The 13,336-nt window shown below is 45.8% G+C and overlaps 1 protein-coding gene across 5 annotated transcripts in view; it reads right to left on the minus strand.

Annotated features, from left to right (window-relative positions):
* Positions 1-466: 466 nt before the first annotated feature.
* Positions 467-13,336, minus strand: part of MYO1C (myosin IC) — a 122,885-nt gene continuing 110,015 nt past the window's right edge. For all 5 annotated transcript variants that reach the window (XM_073315956.1, XM_073315957.1, XM_073315959.1 and 2 more), the window contains exons 29-32: positions 12,802-12,872; positions 11,890-11,987; positions 5,409-5,508; positions 467-3,987 (exon numbers count right to left, since the gene is read on the minus strand). In XM_073315956.1, coding sequence (XP_073172057.1) covers positions 3,961-3,987; positions 5,409-5,508; positions 11,890-11,987; positions 12,802-12,872 — 296 coding nt within the window. In that variant the 3' untranslated portion in view covers positions 467-3,960. The remainder of the gene's footprint in view (positions 3,988-5,408; positions 5,509-11,889; positions 11,988-12,801; positions 12,873-13,336) is intronic.

Genomic DNA, 13,336 nt, shown 5'->3' on the forward strand with positions numbered 1-13,336 from the left:
AAAATAAACTAAGAAACCTGGATCCTGCCAGATGCTATAGAAAGAAATACAGGTCAAATGGCAAATTGAAGCTGGCCATGAAGTACAGTGGGAGAAAATACCTCCTGTAAGTGTTACCTAGAACAAATGCAGGGTTAGTAGCTAGCTGCTCTCTGTTGCCTCAGAGCTATCTCCCACCAGCCCTTTCCAGAATTAGAACATTACGACACACTAAGGCTATCAAATGACTAAAAATTAATCTCAATCATGCAATTAAGCACAGTGTTCAACCAATATTTGGTGGTATTTTGTCTCATTTTCAAATATATTTATTTCAATTATAACAATACAATGTACAGTTCTCACTTTATATTTTTGATGAATTTGCACTGTAAAAAGCAAAAAATAGTATTTTCCAATTCACCTAATAAAAGTACTGTAGTACAGTCTCTGTATCATGAAAGTTGAACTTACAATTGTAGAATTGTTTTTGTTTTGTTTTTTTTTAAAGCAGGGAGCCCACTCCATGTAAAACTTTAGAGCCTACAAGTCCCCTGAGCCCTGCTTCTTGTTCAGCCAATTGCTCAAACAAGTTTGTTTATAGTTGTGGGAAATAATATTGCCTGCATCTTGTTTAAAATGTCACCTGAAAAGCAGAACACGCACTTGCATGGCAGTGTTGTAGTTGGCATCACAAGATATTTACGTGCCAGATGCACTAAAGATTCATATGTTCCTTCATGCTTCAACTACCCTTCCCGACAGCATGCATCCAATGCTGATGACTGGTTCTGCCTGATATGACCATGGAGATCACTGTTTCTACCTCTGTTACATATTTTGTTCAAGATTTGTTGCAATTAGGGGATGTAAGTTGTCTATGGAAAAGCTGACTTGTTGAATGATTATGCTACTTGAATGTATTCACCATTTTGTATCTGAAGTTATGAATATTAACTACCTGTGTTGTAAATGTTTGCTCCTTTGGTAATACTTACATTGTGAATGAAGTAGTCAAGTGATAGCTCATCAATTAACACAGTGGACCTGGAAGAAGCTTATCTGCATCTAATGGACTTCCTGAGGATAGTCTAACTAGAGTATGGGTAATGGCCTCTGCTATGACTAAGTGAAGCAGCCATTGACATGTGATTTGCCCATTTGACTCCAGATTCCATCTTGTTACCTTTAATTTTCCACAGAGTAGCTCAACTTTAGTGTAGACATGGTCATAGTTGCAAAAAGACCTATACCACTCATTGAGGGTTTTTTATTATGTTAGTGTATGAGTGGAGTTAAACTAGTAGCAGAATATCAGTGTTTTCACTGCCACTGCTCTGTCAACAAAACTGAATTGTAGACCAGGCCTAATTTACTGTTTGGTAGCCTGTAGTGCTTCATCATGTAAACTGGGATAGTCTTTATGCCTGGATGTGTAATATTGCTATTGGCTATACTAAAATGTGTATGTTAGTCAGGTGAGCCCACTTTATTGAATGGGTCAGGTCATAAATACCTGGCCACCATCATTATTTACTGTGGCCTCAACTTTTGTTACATGCACATTTTACTAAGGGATTTTAGGTCTCTTTCCAGCTCAGTGATTAAAGTTAGTGCCTAATATTGGGCTAAGACTAGTTCATTGCAGAACACTATGAGAAAGATGCCTATTGTAACAAATTCTGCTTTTTCTCTCCTCATCCCACCTCTCCTTAGTTACAGGTTTTATGTTTCTCTAAGGCACAGGTTTAGAGTTTGTCTACACTGCAGCATTTAATGAAGATGCTACTTACAGTGGTTGGAGAGCTTTTCCTATTAGCATAGGTCCACCACCTCCCCAAAAGGCTGTAGCTACATGATAGGAGATCCTTCATGTTAACACCCCTAGTTACAGCTGAGGGGGTTAGATAATAAACTACTCCTCATGGGTGTTGCCTTACTTACGACACTCAGTCACATATATTTATACTGATAAAGTTTTTAGCGTAGACCACAGCTTACTCATCTGCACGTCTCTCAGATTGGCTTCTCATCTTAGGTGCTTTACTTCCATCAAGCAGAGACCTACTGGGAATGGTTCAAAGGCAGCATTGGTATGCAATGGCCAACAGCAGGACTAGGCTCATTTATGTACTACTAAACTTCTTCCCTTCCCAGTCAAATTGTTACAGACCATGGGGAGTGACGCTAATTATACAAGTTAAGCTTCAGGCACAACAAGATTACCAGATGATACTTTTAGAGGCACAGCATTAGAAGGTAAGAATGTTACTGTTTTAGGGTAGTTGCTAACAAACTCACTTTAGTTCACCTGTTACATAGCCTTTAGTAGAAATGCTTAACAATAAACAAAAATGACTCAAATAAAGCTTCAGCTTTTTTGTAAAAAAAAAAAAAAAAAAAAAAGTTTATTGAGCAGACTTTTGGGATTACATCATTGAGTGTATACAGCATTAATATAGTATATACACTAGAGGGTGTACAGCATTCCATGCTTGAGGCAGTGTTTATCTGATAGCACATGAAGTAGAAAAAAAGCATTAGAGTGAGCTCATTGCACACCAATGGCAGCATGTTTGGCCTGCCACTGTCCCATGATTACAGATGGAATTGTGAAGGCATGCTCTGCCCCAAAGAAGGCAAGTACATGGTGCCTTGCAGCCTATCTTTACCAGGAGAATGTTGACTCTGGCAGTTGCATCTCACTGTGATTCAGCTGTTTACTAGAAAGCATTCACCACCAAGCTTTTTCCTCCTAAATTTATGTATAACAAAAAACAAACAAACCCTTCATATTTAGTGCTTTTTTTCTCAGTAGTGCTCTTCCTCTCTTCCCCTGGTGCAGTTTTGGTGAATATTTTAACAGACACAGTTCAGAGTAAAATGATATAGCATGGAATTTAATGGCAAGATTCCACAAAGTGCAGGCACCATGTGGCCAAGCAGTAATCCAGGTGGGGATGAATAAACGACCTGTTTCCATTTAAAACAGTGTTTGTTTGTGGAAGGCTATGTCTAAGCCCTGGGTGTGTTTGAGACTGCAAACGCCTGGGTACTCCTGCCAATATGCAGCGATTTTCCTGCAGTGCTGCTGAGTAACTGCAGCAAATAGCAGCTTGGGCAGAGAGACCAAGGGCTTTAACAGAACAGGTCACTTGTGAATCTTTCACCAATACCAGCCATGTGGCCAGGACCAATAAACACACATGCTCTTTCAGGTGGAGGGGAGGGAGGAAGAGTTGTGTGTGTCTGCAAAAAGGAGGCAGTCTTTTATGCACATGTTTAGGCATAAGAAACAGGCATTACAGTACAAGAAGAAAAGGGTAAGGGGACACCTTTGGAAGGCAGGTTCCACGTGAAGAGTGCTTTAAAAGAGTACAGTTGCTACATTACCTCCATAATTGTTTTTAAAAAGCTCAAAAGTTCCCATAGACTCTCTGCTTTTTATAGTGCAACTCACCCACTGAGCTAAAAAATATTTACAGGGTTTTACTCATTTATATAATATGGCTTTTTACTATTTTTATACAAAGCATCAGAAAGTGACAAAGCAAAATTCTTCATAAAATGTTCTCAGATGATAAAGTCTGGCACTTTATTGAGTTGGCCAATACAGATCTGCCACTTTATATTTCTTATGATCATGCTTTCGTATGTATGTATCAGGACAGATGAGAAAAAGCTGGTAATTTCACTTCAGGGCTTGGTCTCTGACAACCTTAACACCCCCTGACGCCAGCTGAGTACATGGAAACAAACTCAGACCCAAGTAGTTGGAGGGGGAAAGAGAAGGTGCTTTTTTTGGGGTAGTTTCAGATTACATTCTCTTGTTTTCACTTTGTTTTATGGAAGTGTAGTTCTTTGGTAACTATTAAGAAAATGAGCAAAGCAGCAAAAAAAAAAAAAAAAAAGACTGCAGGCCACTATGTCCAGCCACTTGTATAAAAGGCAATCCAGATCCCTTCCTGCTGACAAATGTTATCATCGAGAATTCAAACGAGGAGCAACCTGAAGAGGAGAAAGGCAAAGAATCTAGAATGTGGAATGGAAACAAAGATACTGCTAACGTTTTTAACAATTACCCCATGAAGATACTGAAGTCTGGACTGGAGCAGAGTTACCCCGTATGATATGCAGAATAAATAAGAACTTGTCCTGATCTAACAAGTTCAGCCAGATTCTGTAAATCAGGAAGCAAACGCACCAATTTGCCAGTGCAGGAAGTCAGGGAGACAGTATTTCTTAAATCTCATGCAGACTCCCAACTGTTTACCCCAGTAGCCTGGAACTTCTACCAGGGTTATCAGTGGAGGAAGATCTGCTTTGCTTGTTCCATGTGGTAGAAACTGAGTCCACATAAACTTTTTTAATTGGCAAACACTATGGACAGTCCCAAAGGATTGAAAATCATAAAATATTTTGGGATACATTATCATATAGGCATAAGAGCAAACAGGGGCCTTGACCACTTGGGGCTATGGAAGGTGTCCATAGCCCAGAAAAGGGATGCTGGTTTCAGTGTCCTGGCCAAATTCCAACAATTCTGTTATGTAAAGTCTTCTGTTTTATGTGAATAAGTAACTCTCCTCTCACTTGCCCTCCTCAAAACCCCAATCTGTAGGGCTGCTATCTTAGATGGTTCCACCTTGTGGGGGAGAGGGGTGGAAAGTTATTTCCCTTCTGGGACTGACTTCTTGACCAGTCTGAAACTGGGATGGAGACTTTAGATTCAATGGGTTTGGACTTACCTCTGGAGAGTCTTTGACGTGAAAGGATTGTTCAATTTGCTGGGTTCCTCCACTGAGGAATCTTAGCATGTTTGCACATTGGGGACCCCAACCAGCAGAACAGACAGCTCTATTCAGCTGGCACAGTGAGGACCTCTGTGCTGTAAATATGGGAGAGCTCCCCTTTCTGTGGCTCCTGAAAGGGGGTCTCACAGATGGAGCCTTCACACTGCTCCATTTGGCCTGCTGTGACATGATAGCAGAGGGGAACAAATCTGGAGGAGTATGACAAGTAGTCCTGTTCAAGCCGGAATATGGCTATTTCAGTCCCAGAGGGGAGCTGAGATTGGGGTAAAGTATTTTTTCTTACTGCTGCTCTAAAAACAACACTTTATAATGTGGGTTTGGAACAGATAAGGTGGGAATACTGAGCTGCACCACTACAGGTAGAGAAGCAGCATGGCCAGATCTGAACAATTTCTGGTAATTGCAGGAAAAGAAGTGTGCTGCCCTCAAATGTCTCAGAATGGGAGAGAGGTTGGGATGCAAATGCTTCCCGTGTTGTGTAGGGGACTTGACGTGTGTCAGGGATGCTGTATAAAACAAAGTCTACCATAATTTAAAACCCACTTTTCTAAACACATTTAGATTAATTACTTTCCTTCTCAAGCAGTGCAAACTCTTACAACAGAAGACACTTACCACAGCAAGGTGGCCATTTTTGGCTTTGGCTATGAGCAGTTCAGATCCTGAAGTAAAGTCAATTATTCCTTCTTTGCCTTGCCCAATTGTAAATTTTATGCTGAAAGAAACAAAGGAAGAGTCCTCACATGGTTTGTAAGTGGTATGTTAGCTAACTCCCAACTTGTTCATGATCAGTATAATTGTGGCTATTTTACAGGAAATGTTTGTCTGTCTCTGAGCACAGCAACACTTGCTTAATGCTACAGTACAATGCAAATACTTCCAAAAATGGTTACGTGCCTGTCTCAACTGTTGATGTGTTCCTTGTGTCCATTCCATGTCAGGTGTATATGTGCCCCACATGCACTGGTGCCTAAAGCTTTTCCCCCAGTGGTATCCGGAATCGCCCATGTATGCGCTGGTATAAGGGACACCGCTGTGCCCCTCCTCTCATTTCCTTCTTGCCAGAACTCCGACACAGGGGAAGGAGAATGCTCATATCCATTCCATGACCCAACACATCTCAAAGAAAAAACAGGTTTTTCTTTAAGTGTTGTTCTTCGAGATGTGTTGCTTATATCCATTCCAAGTAGGTGCGTGCATGCCGCATGCACAATCGTCAGAAAGTTTTTCCCTAGCAATACTCATCGGGTTGGCTGTGGAGCTCTGGCCCTGCTGACCCGCCGCCTCTTCATTTCCTTCTTGCCGGATTACGCCGACAGAGGGGAAGCGGATGGGTCTTGGAATGGACATGAGCAACACATCTCGAAGAACAAGAGTTACAAAAGGTAGATAAAAGTTTTTTCTTCTTTGCGTGATTGCTCATGTCAATTCCAAGTAGGTGATTCCAAGCAGTCCCCAGGAGGAGGGGCCAGAGTTCACAGAGTTGTAGACTGAAGCACTGCTCTACCAAACACAACATCATCTCTAGCCTGCTGCGTGATGGCATAGTGCGACAAAAAGATGTCCTGACTGGGGACCTCTGCTAGGAAGCACGGCAGGAGTAACAGGAGGCACCAATCTCAGTCCTCCTTCGGCCAGGGCTAGGGCTCAGCTAAGCAGCCTTTGAGCTCAAAGCCAAACTTTTGAAGGTGCGCCCAAGGATGGAGCACCAGTTCAATGCCCGGATCCTGCTCCTCCCTTTGTGAACCATCTATACCATTTCTACCATGCCTGGGCTCAAGTAACTTCAGACCACTGGGTCCTAAGCATGGTATAATTGGGATATTCTCTCCAATTCTGTTCCCTCCTTCTGTCCCACCCACCCTCCCTGTGTGCAGACCGAACCGGGACCATATAGACAGACTGGTCGTGCTCTCTCCTCAGGTTCTTGAGTCCCTCCAGTGGTAGCTCAATCCACAAGCAGGTGGTGATCTAGGAGAAAATTCTCTGAGATGACACTGGGAGACCCTTCATCCTGTCAGCCACCACAATGAAAAGTTGAGTAGACCTGCAGAAGGGCTTGGTTGGCTCAAAGTTGGCCAGGGCATATCTGATGTTCAGAATATGCAAACGCATCTCCTTGTTGGAATTTTATGGTTTTGGGAAGAACACTGGCAGGAAGATACCCTGACTGACATGGAACTGCGATACCACCTTTGGCATGAAGGCTGGGTTGGGGCACAGTTGGACTTTGTCCTTGTAGAACACCGTAACAGAGGGATTCTGAGGTCAGGGCCTTAATCTTGGAGATTCGTCTCACCAAAGTGATGGCTACAAGGAGGGCGACCTTCCACAGAAGATGTAAGAGAGCAGGAGGCAAGGGCCTCTAAGGGAGGACCAGTGAGCTTGGCAAGGACCAGGTTGAGATCCCATTAGGGAACCGGATCATGGACCTGCGGCATTTAAGAGATTCTTTAAACGCCTTGAAAGACTCTTTCTGCAGGTCCATCATCATTGCTTGTAAGAAGACTGATCTACCTTGGATGTGAGAGTGGAAAGCCGATATGCCTGCCAGGTGCACCTTGACTGATGAGTGTCAGACCTTGGTGCGTTAAATGGAGCAGGTATTCCAGAATGGATTGTAAAAAAAGACTTGAGCTGAAGAAAAGTTCCATTCAGATGCCCAGCAGGTGAATTGTTTCTACTTAGCCAAGTTGCTCTGGTGGAGGGTTTTCTGTTTTGTTCCTCGAGGCTTAGCCATACAGCATCCATGCTGTCAGGTTTAGTAGGGAGGCAAGGTTCGGGTCCCACGAGAGCAGATCAGGGTGGTTGGCAAATGTCCAAAGGGCTGCCGCCGCTAAATCCATGAGCATGCCAAACCAATGCTGGCAAAACCATGCTGGGGCTATCATAATGACTCACGGTTAGTCTGTCTTTATCTTCAGGAGGACCTTGTTGATGAGTGGGATTGGTGGGAAGGTATACATCAGGTTGCCTGCCCATGATAGAAGAAAGGCATTGGATAGTGAACCGCTGTCGAGACCTGGCAGGGAACTTAACTGGTAGCATTTTCTGTTTTGCCTGGTAGTCAATGGGTTCATCTGAGCAGTTCCCCACCTCTGGAAGATGGTCCTGATGACCTCTAGGTGGAGGGACCACTTACGGTGAGAGAAGAAGGACCTGCTAAGGCGATTTGCCAGGGTGTTCCGGACCCCGGGGAAGCAAGGCTTCCAGATGGATAGTGTGTTGGATACAGAAGTCTCACAGGCTAAGGGCTTCTGGGCAGAGGGCCAATGACCACGCTCCCCCATGTTTGCTGACAACGCTTGCACTACCTTGCCTGAGAGCTGGGGAAGGAATATTTCACAAGCCAGATGGATGGCCCTGAGCTCTCTGACCTTTATATTTAACAACAGCTCCTGTTGGCACCATAAGCCTCGAGTCCTGAGGGACCAAGATGGGCTCCCAACCCCAAGGCATCTGACACCAGGGACCATGGGGTTGCAAACGGAACTCCTCTGGTTACATTGTGTGGGTTCAACCACCATGCAAAGGAGGTAAGTATTTGTGGTGGAATTGTGAGGAACTTGTCCAAGTGATGCCTGACTGGGGAGTAGATGGACGTCAGCCACATCTGCAGTGGTCTGAGATTGCAGTCTTGCGTGCTGAACCACATAGGTGCATACTGCCATGTGCCCTAGCAGTCTGAGGATACCTGGGCTTGCTGAGCGGATGGGTTGTGACTTAGACAATCAGATCCAACACTGCACAAGAATCTGGCTTCCAGTAAGAAGGCTCTGGTGCGAGTAGAGTCGAGGACTTCTATAAACTCTTATCATTTGCACTGGCACCAGTGTTGATTTTTGTTCATTTATCAACATGCCCAGCACTTGGCACGTGGCTTGGACTATAGACCTGTACTCTCAAGTGACCCTTGATGAGCCAATTGTCAAGGTATGGGTAAATTTGAACACCCTGATGTCTGAGGTAGGCTGTGACCACTGCCATACATTTTGTAAACACTCTTGGGGCTGTTGCTAGGCCGAATGGGAGCACTGTAAATTGGCAGTGAGTCTGCCCGACGACGAATCATAGGAGCCTTCTGTTCCCATGGAAAATAGAAATATGGAAGTTCACATTCTTTAAGTTGAGACGTACACGTCTCCAGGATCCAGGGAGAGGATGATGGAGGCCAAAGAGACCATGTGGAACTTCAACTTTTGAGATATTTGTTGAGGCCTTGCAGGGCCAAGATTGGTTGTAGACTCCCTTTGGCCTTCAGTATCAGAAAGCAGCAGGAGTAAAACCCTTTCCCTCTCCGTTATTTTGAAAACTTCCTATATGGCCCCCCACCCACAACAGGGCATGCACCTCCTGGGCGAGCAGTAACTCGTGAGAAGGGTCCCTGAAGAGGGACAGGGAAGGGTGGGGAGAAGATTATCTCACTGTTATGGTGCTGAGCACTCACTCACTGATCCAATGTTATAGTGGCCCAAGCAGGGAGGTAGGGAAAGAGACCATTTGAAAATAAAAGGGTGCTTGGATCCTGGTTGTAGACTGGGAGGTCGCCCTTGGGGGCAACCTCAAAGTGTCTGCTTATTTCCAGGTGTGTACTGGGTAGAGCCCGACTGGGTGAATGTGGCCAGTGCTTCTTTCAGTAGGGCTCTGATCTGGTCTGGCCTACAAATCTCTGAGGCTGCTGGGGTTTAAATCGCTTCCTTGCAGGCACAGGAGTATAAAGGCCCAGGGAATGTAATGTAACCCTAAGGTCTTTCAGACCATACAACCATCTGTTTAGGAAACACATTCAATCCATAAAAAAGGGAGATCCTGAATGGACTGCTGGACCTCCGTGGAAAGGCCTGAGGACTGCAGCCATGATACCCATCTTGTTGAAATGGCCAACACCATCGTTCTGGCTGCGGAGTTGGCTGCGTCAGAGGCCTCCTGGAGGGAAGCCCTCACCTCAGTCTTACCCTCTTTATGTATGGCCAGAAACTCCTGCCTGGATTCCTGTGGCAGTGAGTCTGCAAACTTCGCCATGGATTGCCACACATTGAAATCATACCTCCTGTGCCGGGCTTGGTGGTTTGCGACACGCAAGTGGAGGCTGGCAGTTGAATAAACTTCTCTGCGGAAAAGATTGAGCCTCTTTGTGTCTTTATTTTTGGGGGTTGAACTGGTTTGACCCTTCCTATCTTGCTCATTGGCAGCAGATACAACCAAAGAACTCGGGGAGGGGTGGAAATAAAGATACTCAAAGCCCTTAGCAGGGACATAGTATTTTCTCTCTGCATGCTTTCCAAGAGGGGACAGAGAGGCTAGGGTCTGCCATAAGACCTTGACCAGTTTTATGACACCCTCATAGACAGGCAGGGTGTCTGTCCCTCAATAGGGCCACTACAGCCAAGATGTCAAATATGGTGTCAGCTGGTTCCAACACTCCTCTGCTTCCAGTCCAAGTGTAGTGGCCACATATTTAGGTAGTTCTTGGCACCGCGTGTGATGGTCCCATCCCTGCCTCATCGGGTGAGGAAGATGAGGCTAGAAGCAGGGAAGGGACCAACTCCACTTCCCCGGCTGGGGCAGCCTCATCCAAAGCTGGTGGAGGCTCCTGAGTAACCTGAAGTGACCCCTTGTCTGAGGCAGTCAGGAGACCGTTGCCAACCATCTTTCCGATGCCGCAGACACCGAGCGCTGTACCTCGGACCCTGCAACGGTGGGAGACTGCCCCATGGGTTCCAAAACTGCCAGGGTGCAGGCCACTGGCTCTGGGGCCACGTGCTTGTTGGCAGCCCTGGGGGAAAACCCATTGGCATTGCAGAGTGCGCCTGGCCCCTGTGACTTCTTCATGCTCAGAGCCTGAGGAGGAAGGTCTTCCCTTGGTGATCAGGTCGGTGCCACCGCTTCTGTTTCCCCAACATACCAGATGATCCAGTGCTTTGCAACTGGGGAGTGGTATCGCAGCTCCATATCAGGGTGCCACATGTCTGGCGATGGTGCTCGGGGGAAATTGGCAATGGTATTCTGGCGATGGACGCCTCAAGTTTGGGGATCGGTGCCGGGGCTCCGGTGACAGAGTGGGACCGCGGGAACCGGCACTGTGGCTTCAGGGACTGGTGCCGGGTTTCTGGGGACTGATAGTGTGCCTCAGGAGGCTGACACTGAGTGTCTGGTGATCGTTGCCACGAGTCTGGGGACCAGTGCCAAAACTCCAGAGATAGGTGCTGAGGACTTGGGTGGTCTCCGAAGACTGGCAGCACAGCTCCAGAGACCGCTGGCGTGATGCTGAGCGTTGCGGTGCAGGGGAGCAATGCCGCGACTATGGGGATTGCTGCAGTGCCCCTAGTGCAGGCTTTCCTCTAGAGAGGACTGTCATCCCAAGGTGTTGGCAGCACCAGTACTCTCAGCCTTATGTCTCGCTCCTTCTTAGTGCATGGCTTAAATCCTTTTCAGATTCTATACTTGTCATGCACGTTGGTCTCCCCCAGGCACTTCAAGCAGCTCTGGTGGGGATCGTTGATTGGCATGGGCTTCTTGCACCGCTCAAGCGGTTTGAAGTCCGGGGACATGGGGCAAGCCCTGTCCCTAAGCTAAGTTCCTTGCCAAAGCAGGAGGATGTTCCAGCACTGTCACTGGCAGTAAGAAGGAATTGAAGGGGCAGGGAGGGGGACAAGGGAAACTGGCAGTGTTCCTTGTACTGGTGATACACGCAAAACTCCAGAGGGCACTGGAGCTGGTCCTGTGGATTCCACTGGGGGAAAATTTCCAGCACCAGTGCATGTGGTGAGCACACACACCTGACATGGAATGGACCTGAGTAAGTACGTGAAGAACTACTGTACTCCTTATTGTTACAGGCTCCGTGTTGCCACAGTGACGCATCACTCTGTCAGTGACAGAAAAGTAATGATGAGTCAGTACAGCTACAGTCTCATCATGCAGCAGTGACAAGTGATCTGCTACTTCTGTGAGAACGTAATTAGTAACATACAGTTAAGTAGGTTTTGAAGTCAATCATTTGTTTAGATTAACTGTAACACTCTTTTCACTTTCCAACAAGGCTTGAACAGAGTACCCTATTTAGAACAAAAAAGGAACTTCTTTCTTAACTCACCTGCCTTGACTGATATTGACATTATTGATTTTGTCAGCACTCATGGCAGTTTTAGTTAGTGTCTCAATGACATGATCACTTTGTAGTACAACATCTCCCTGAAAAAAGCCATAAAAGATCTTTGTAATCACTAATTCATAACAGATTTTATTTCAGTGTATAAGAACCTAGAATTACCCCCATGGACCTGCAGGATAGTCTGTATTTGTATGAGCTTGACTTGCTGGAGAAGTCCACGACATATATATGTCATAATGTAAATCTCCCGATACACACTATGGACTCAAACACTTCTGAGACTGTCAGTAATAAGCCAAGATACAGAATCAATCCAAACTGCTGGAACATCCATCAAGAACCCATAGGCGCTGACTCTGTGGGTGCTGCATTAGTGGGTGCTCTGCACCCACTGACAGCCAAGTTCCCCCCTCCCACCCCAAGTGTCCTGTGTCCCCGCTCCTCCCCCTTCCAGTACCGCCCCCCCGCCTAACAGCTGTTTGGCAGCGCTTAGGACTTTCCAGAAGAGAGGGGGAGGAGGCAGGGTGGGGCGGGGACGGGACTTCGGGGAAGGGGGTGGAATTCGGGTAGGGCGAGGGTGATGCAGGGGTGGGGCACCCACGGGGCAGAGGGGAAGTCGGCGCCTATGCGGGAACCCATCTCTGTAGTACAGGACAATGACAAAAAACAAGAAAAAAAACCCCAACCCAATTAGAAAGAGGTGACAAATCAAGAGTAAGTTAGATTTAGGTACCATCCTGCATTCCATCTATTTATATCTTCTCTCTAGCTCTTCTGAATACTCCCTCTCTCCTTCTTCCCAAAACTCAGGACCTGCAGCTGTTTCATACAGGTTGGGACGTTCAACACTTACGGATATTGAGACAGTGAATGACACAGATGAGGTTCCCCTACCTTCTGTTTGTTATCCTCACAGCGCACATGGAGCACAAACAAACTGTCACTCAAGCTGCTGACTGAGATTCCTGCAAAACAGAAACGCCATTTGACTCCAATATATTGTGACGCCTAGACAGTCTGCATACTAGATCCTTGTGAAGCCTGAACTGAGTACAAAGAACTCCATCAGTTTTCCAAGCATTTTAGAAATTTTCCATGAGTGTGACAAATAAGTTGTATGGTGCTCCAATTTGAAGATAATGGAACAGCCCCTTATTGTTCTGTCCCTATCTCCCAATAAATCGCTCAGAAACCAAAATGTAAATTTATATTAAATATAAACATATATTAATGGCATTGCTAAGTTTGAGAATATAAAACAACAGTCAGGAAATGCCTAAGTTATCCCTGAGAATGAGGACTTCACTGAGGACCATATGAGGACAAATGCCCCCGAGTATGTTACAAGAGAGCAGACCTGCCATCTTCTCCTTAAAATGTAAATGGAGATGAAGGGGAGACTGAACCTACAGTCTTCCCCCAATCACAC

Source organism: Lepidochelys kempii, chromosome 17 (assembly GCF_965140265.1).
Source record: "Lepidochelys kempii isolate rLepKem1 chromosome 17, rLepKem1.hap2, whole genome shotgun sequence".
NCBI classification, from domain to species: domain Eukaryota; kingdom Metazoa; phylum Chordata; order Testudines; family Cheloniidae; genus Lepidochelys; species Lepidochelys kempii.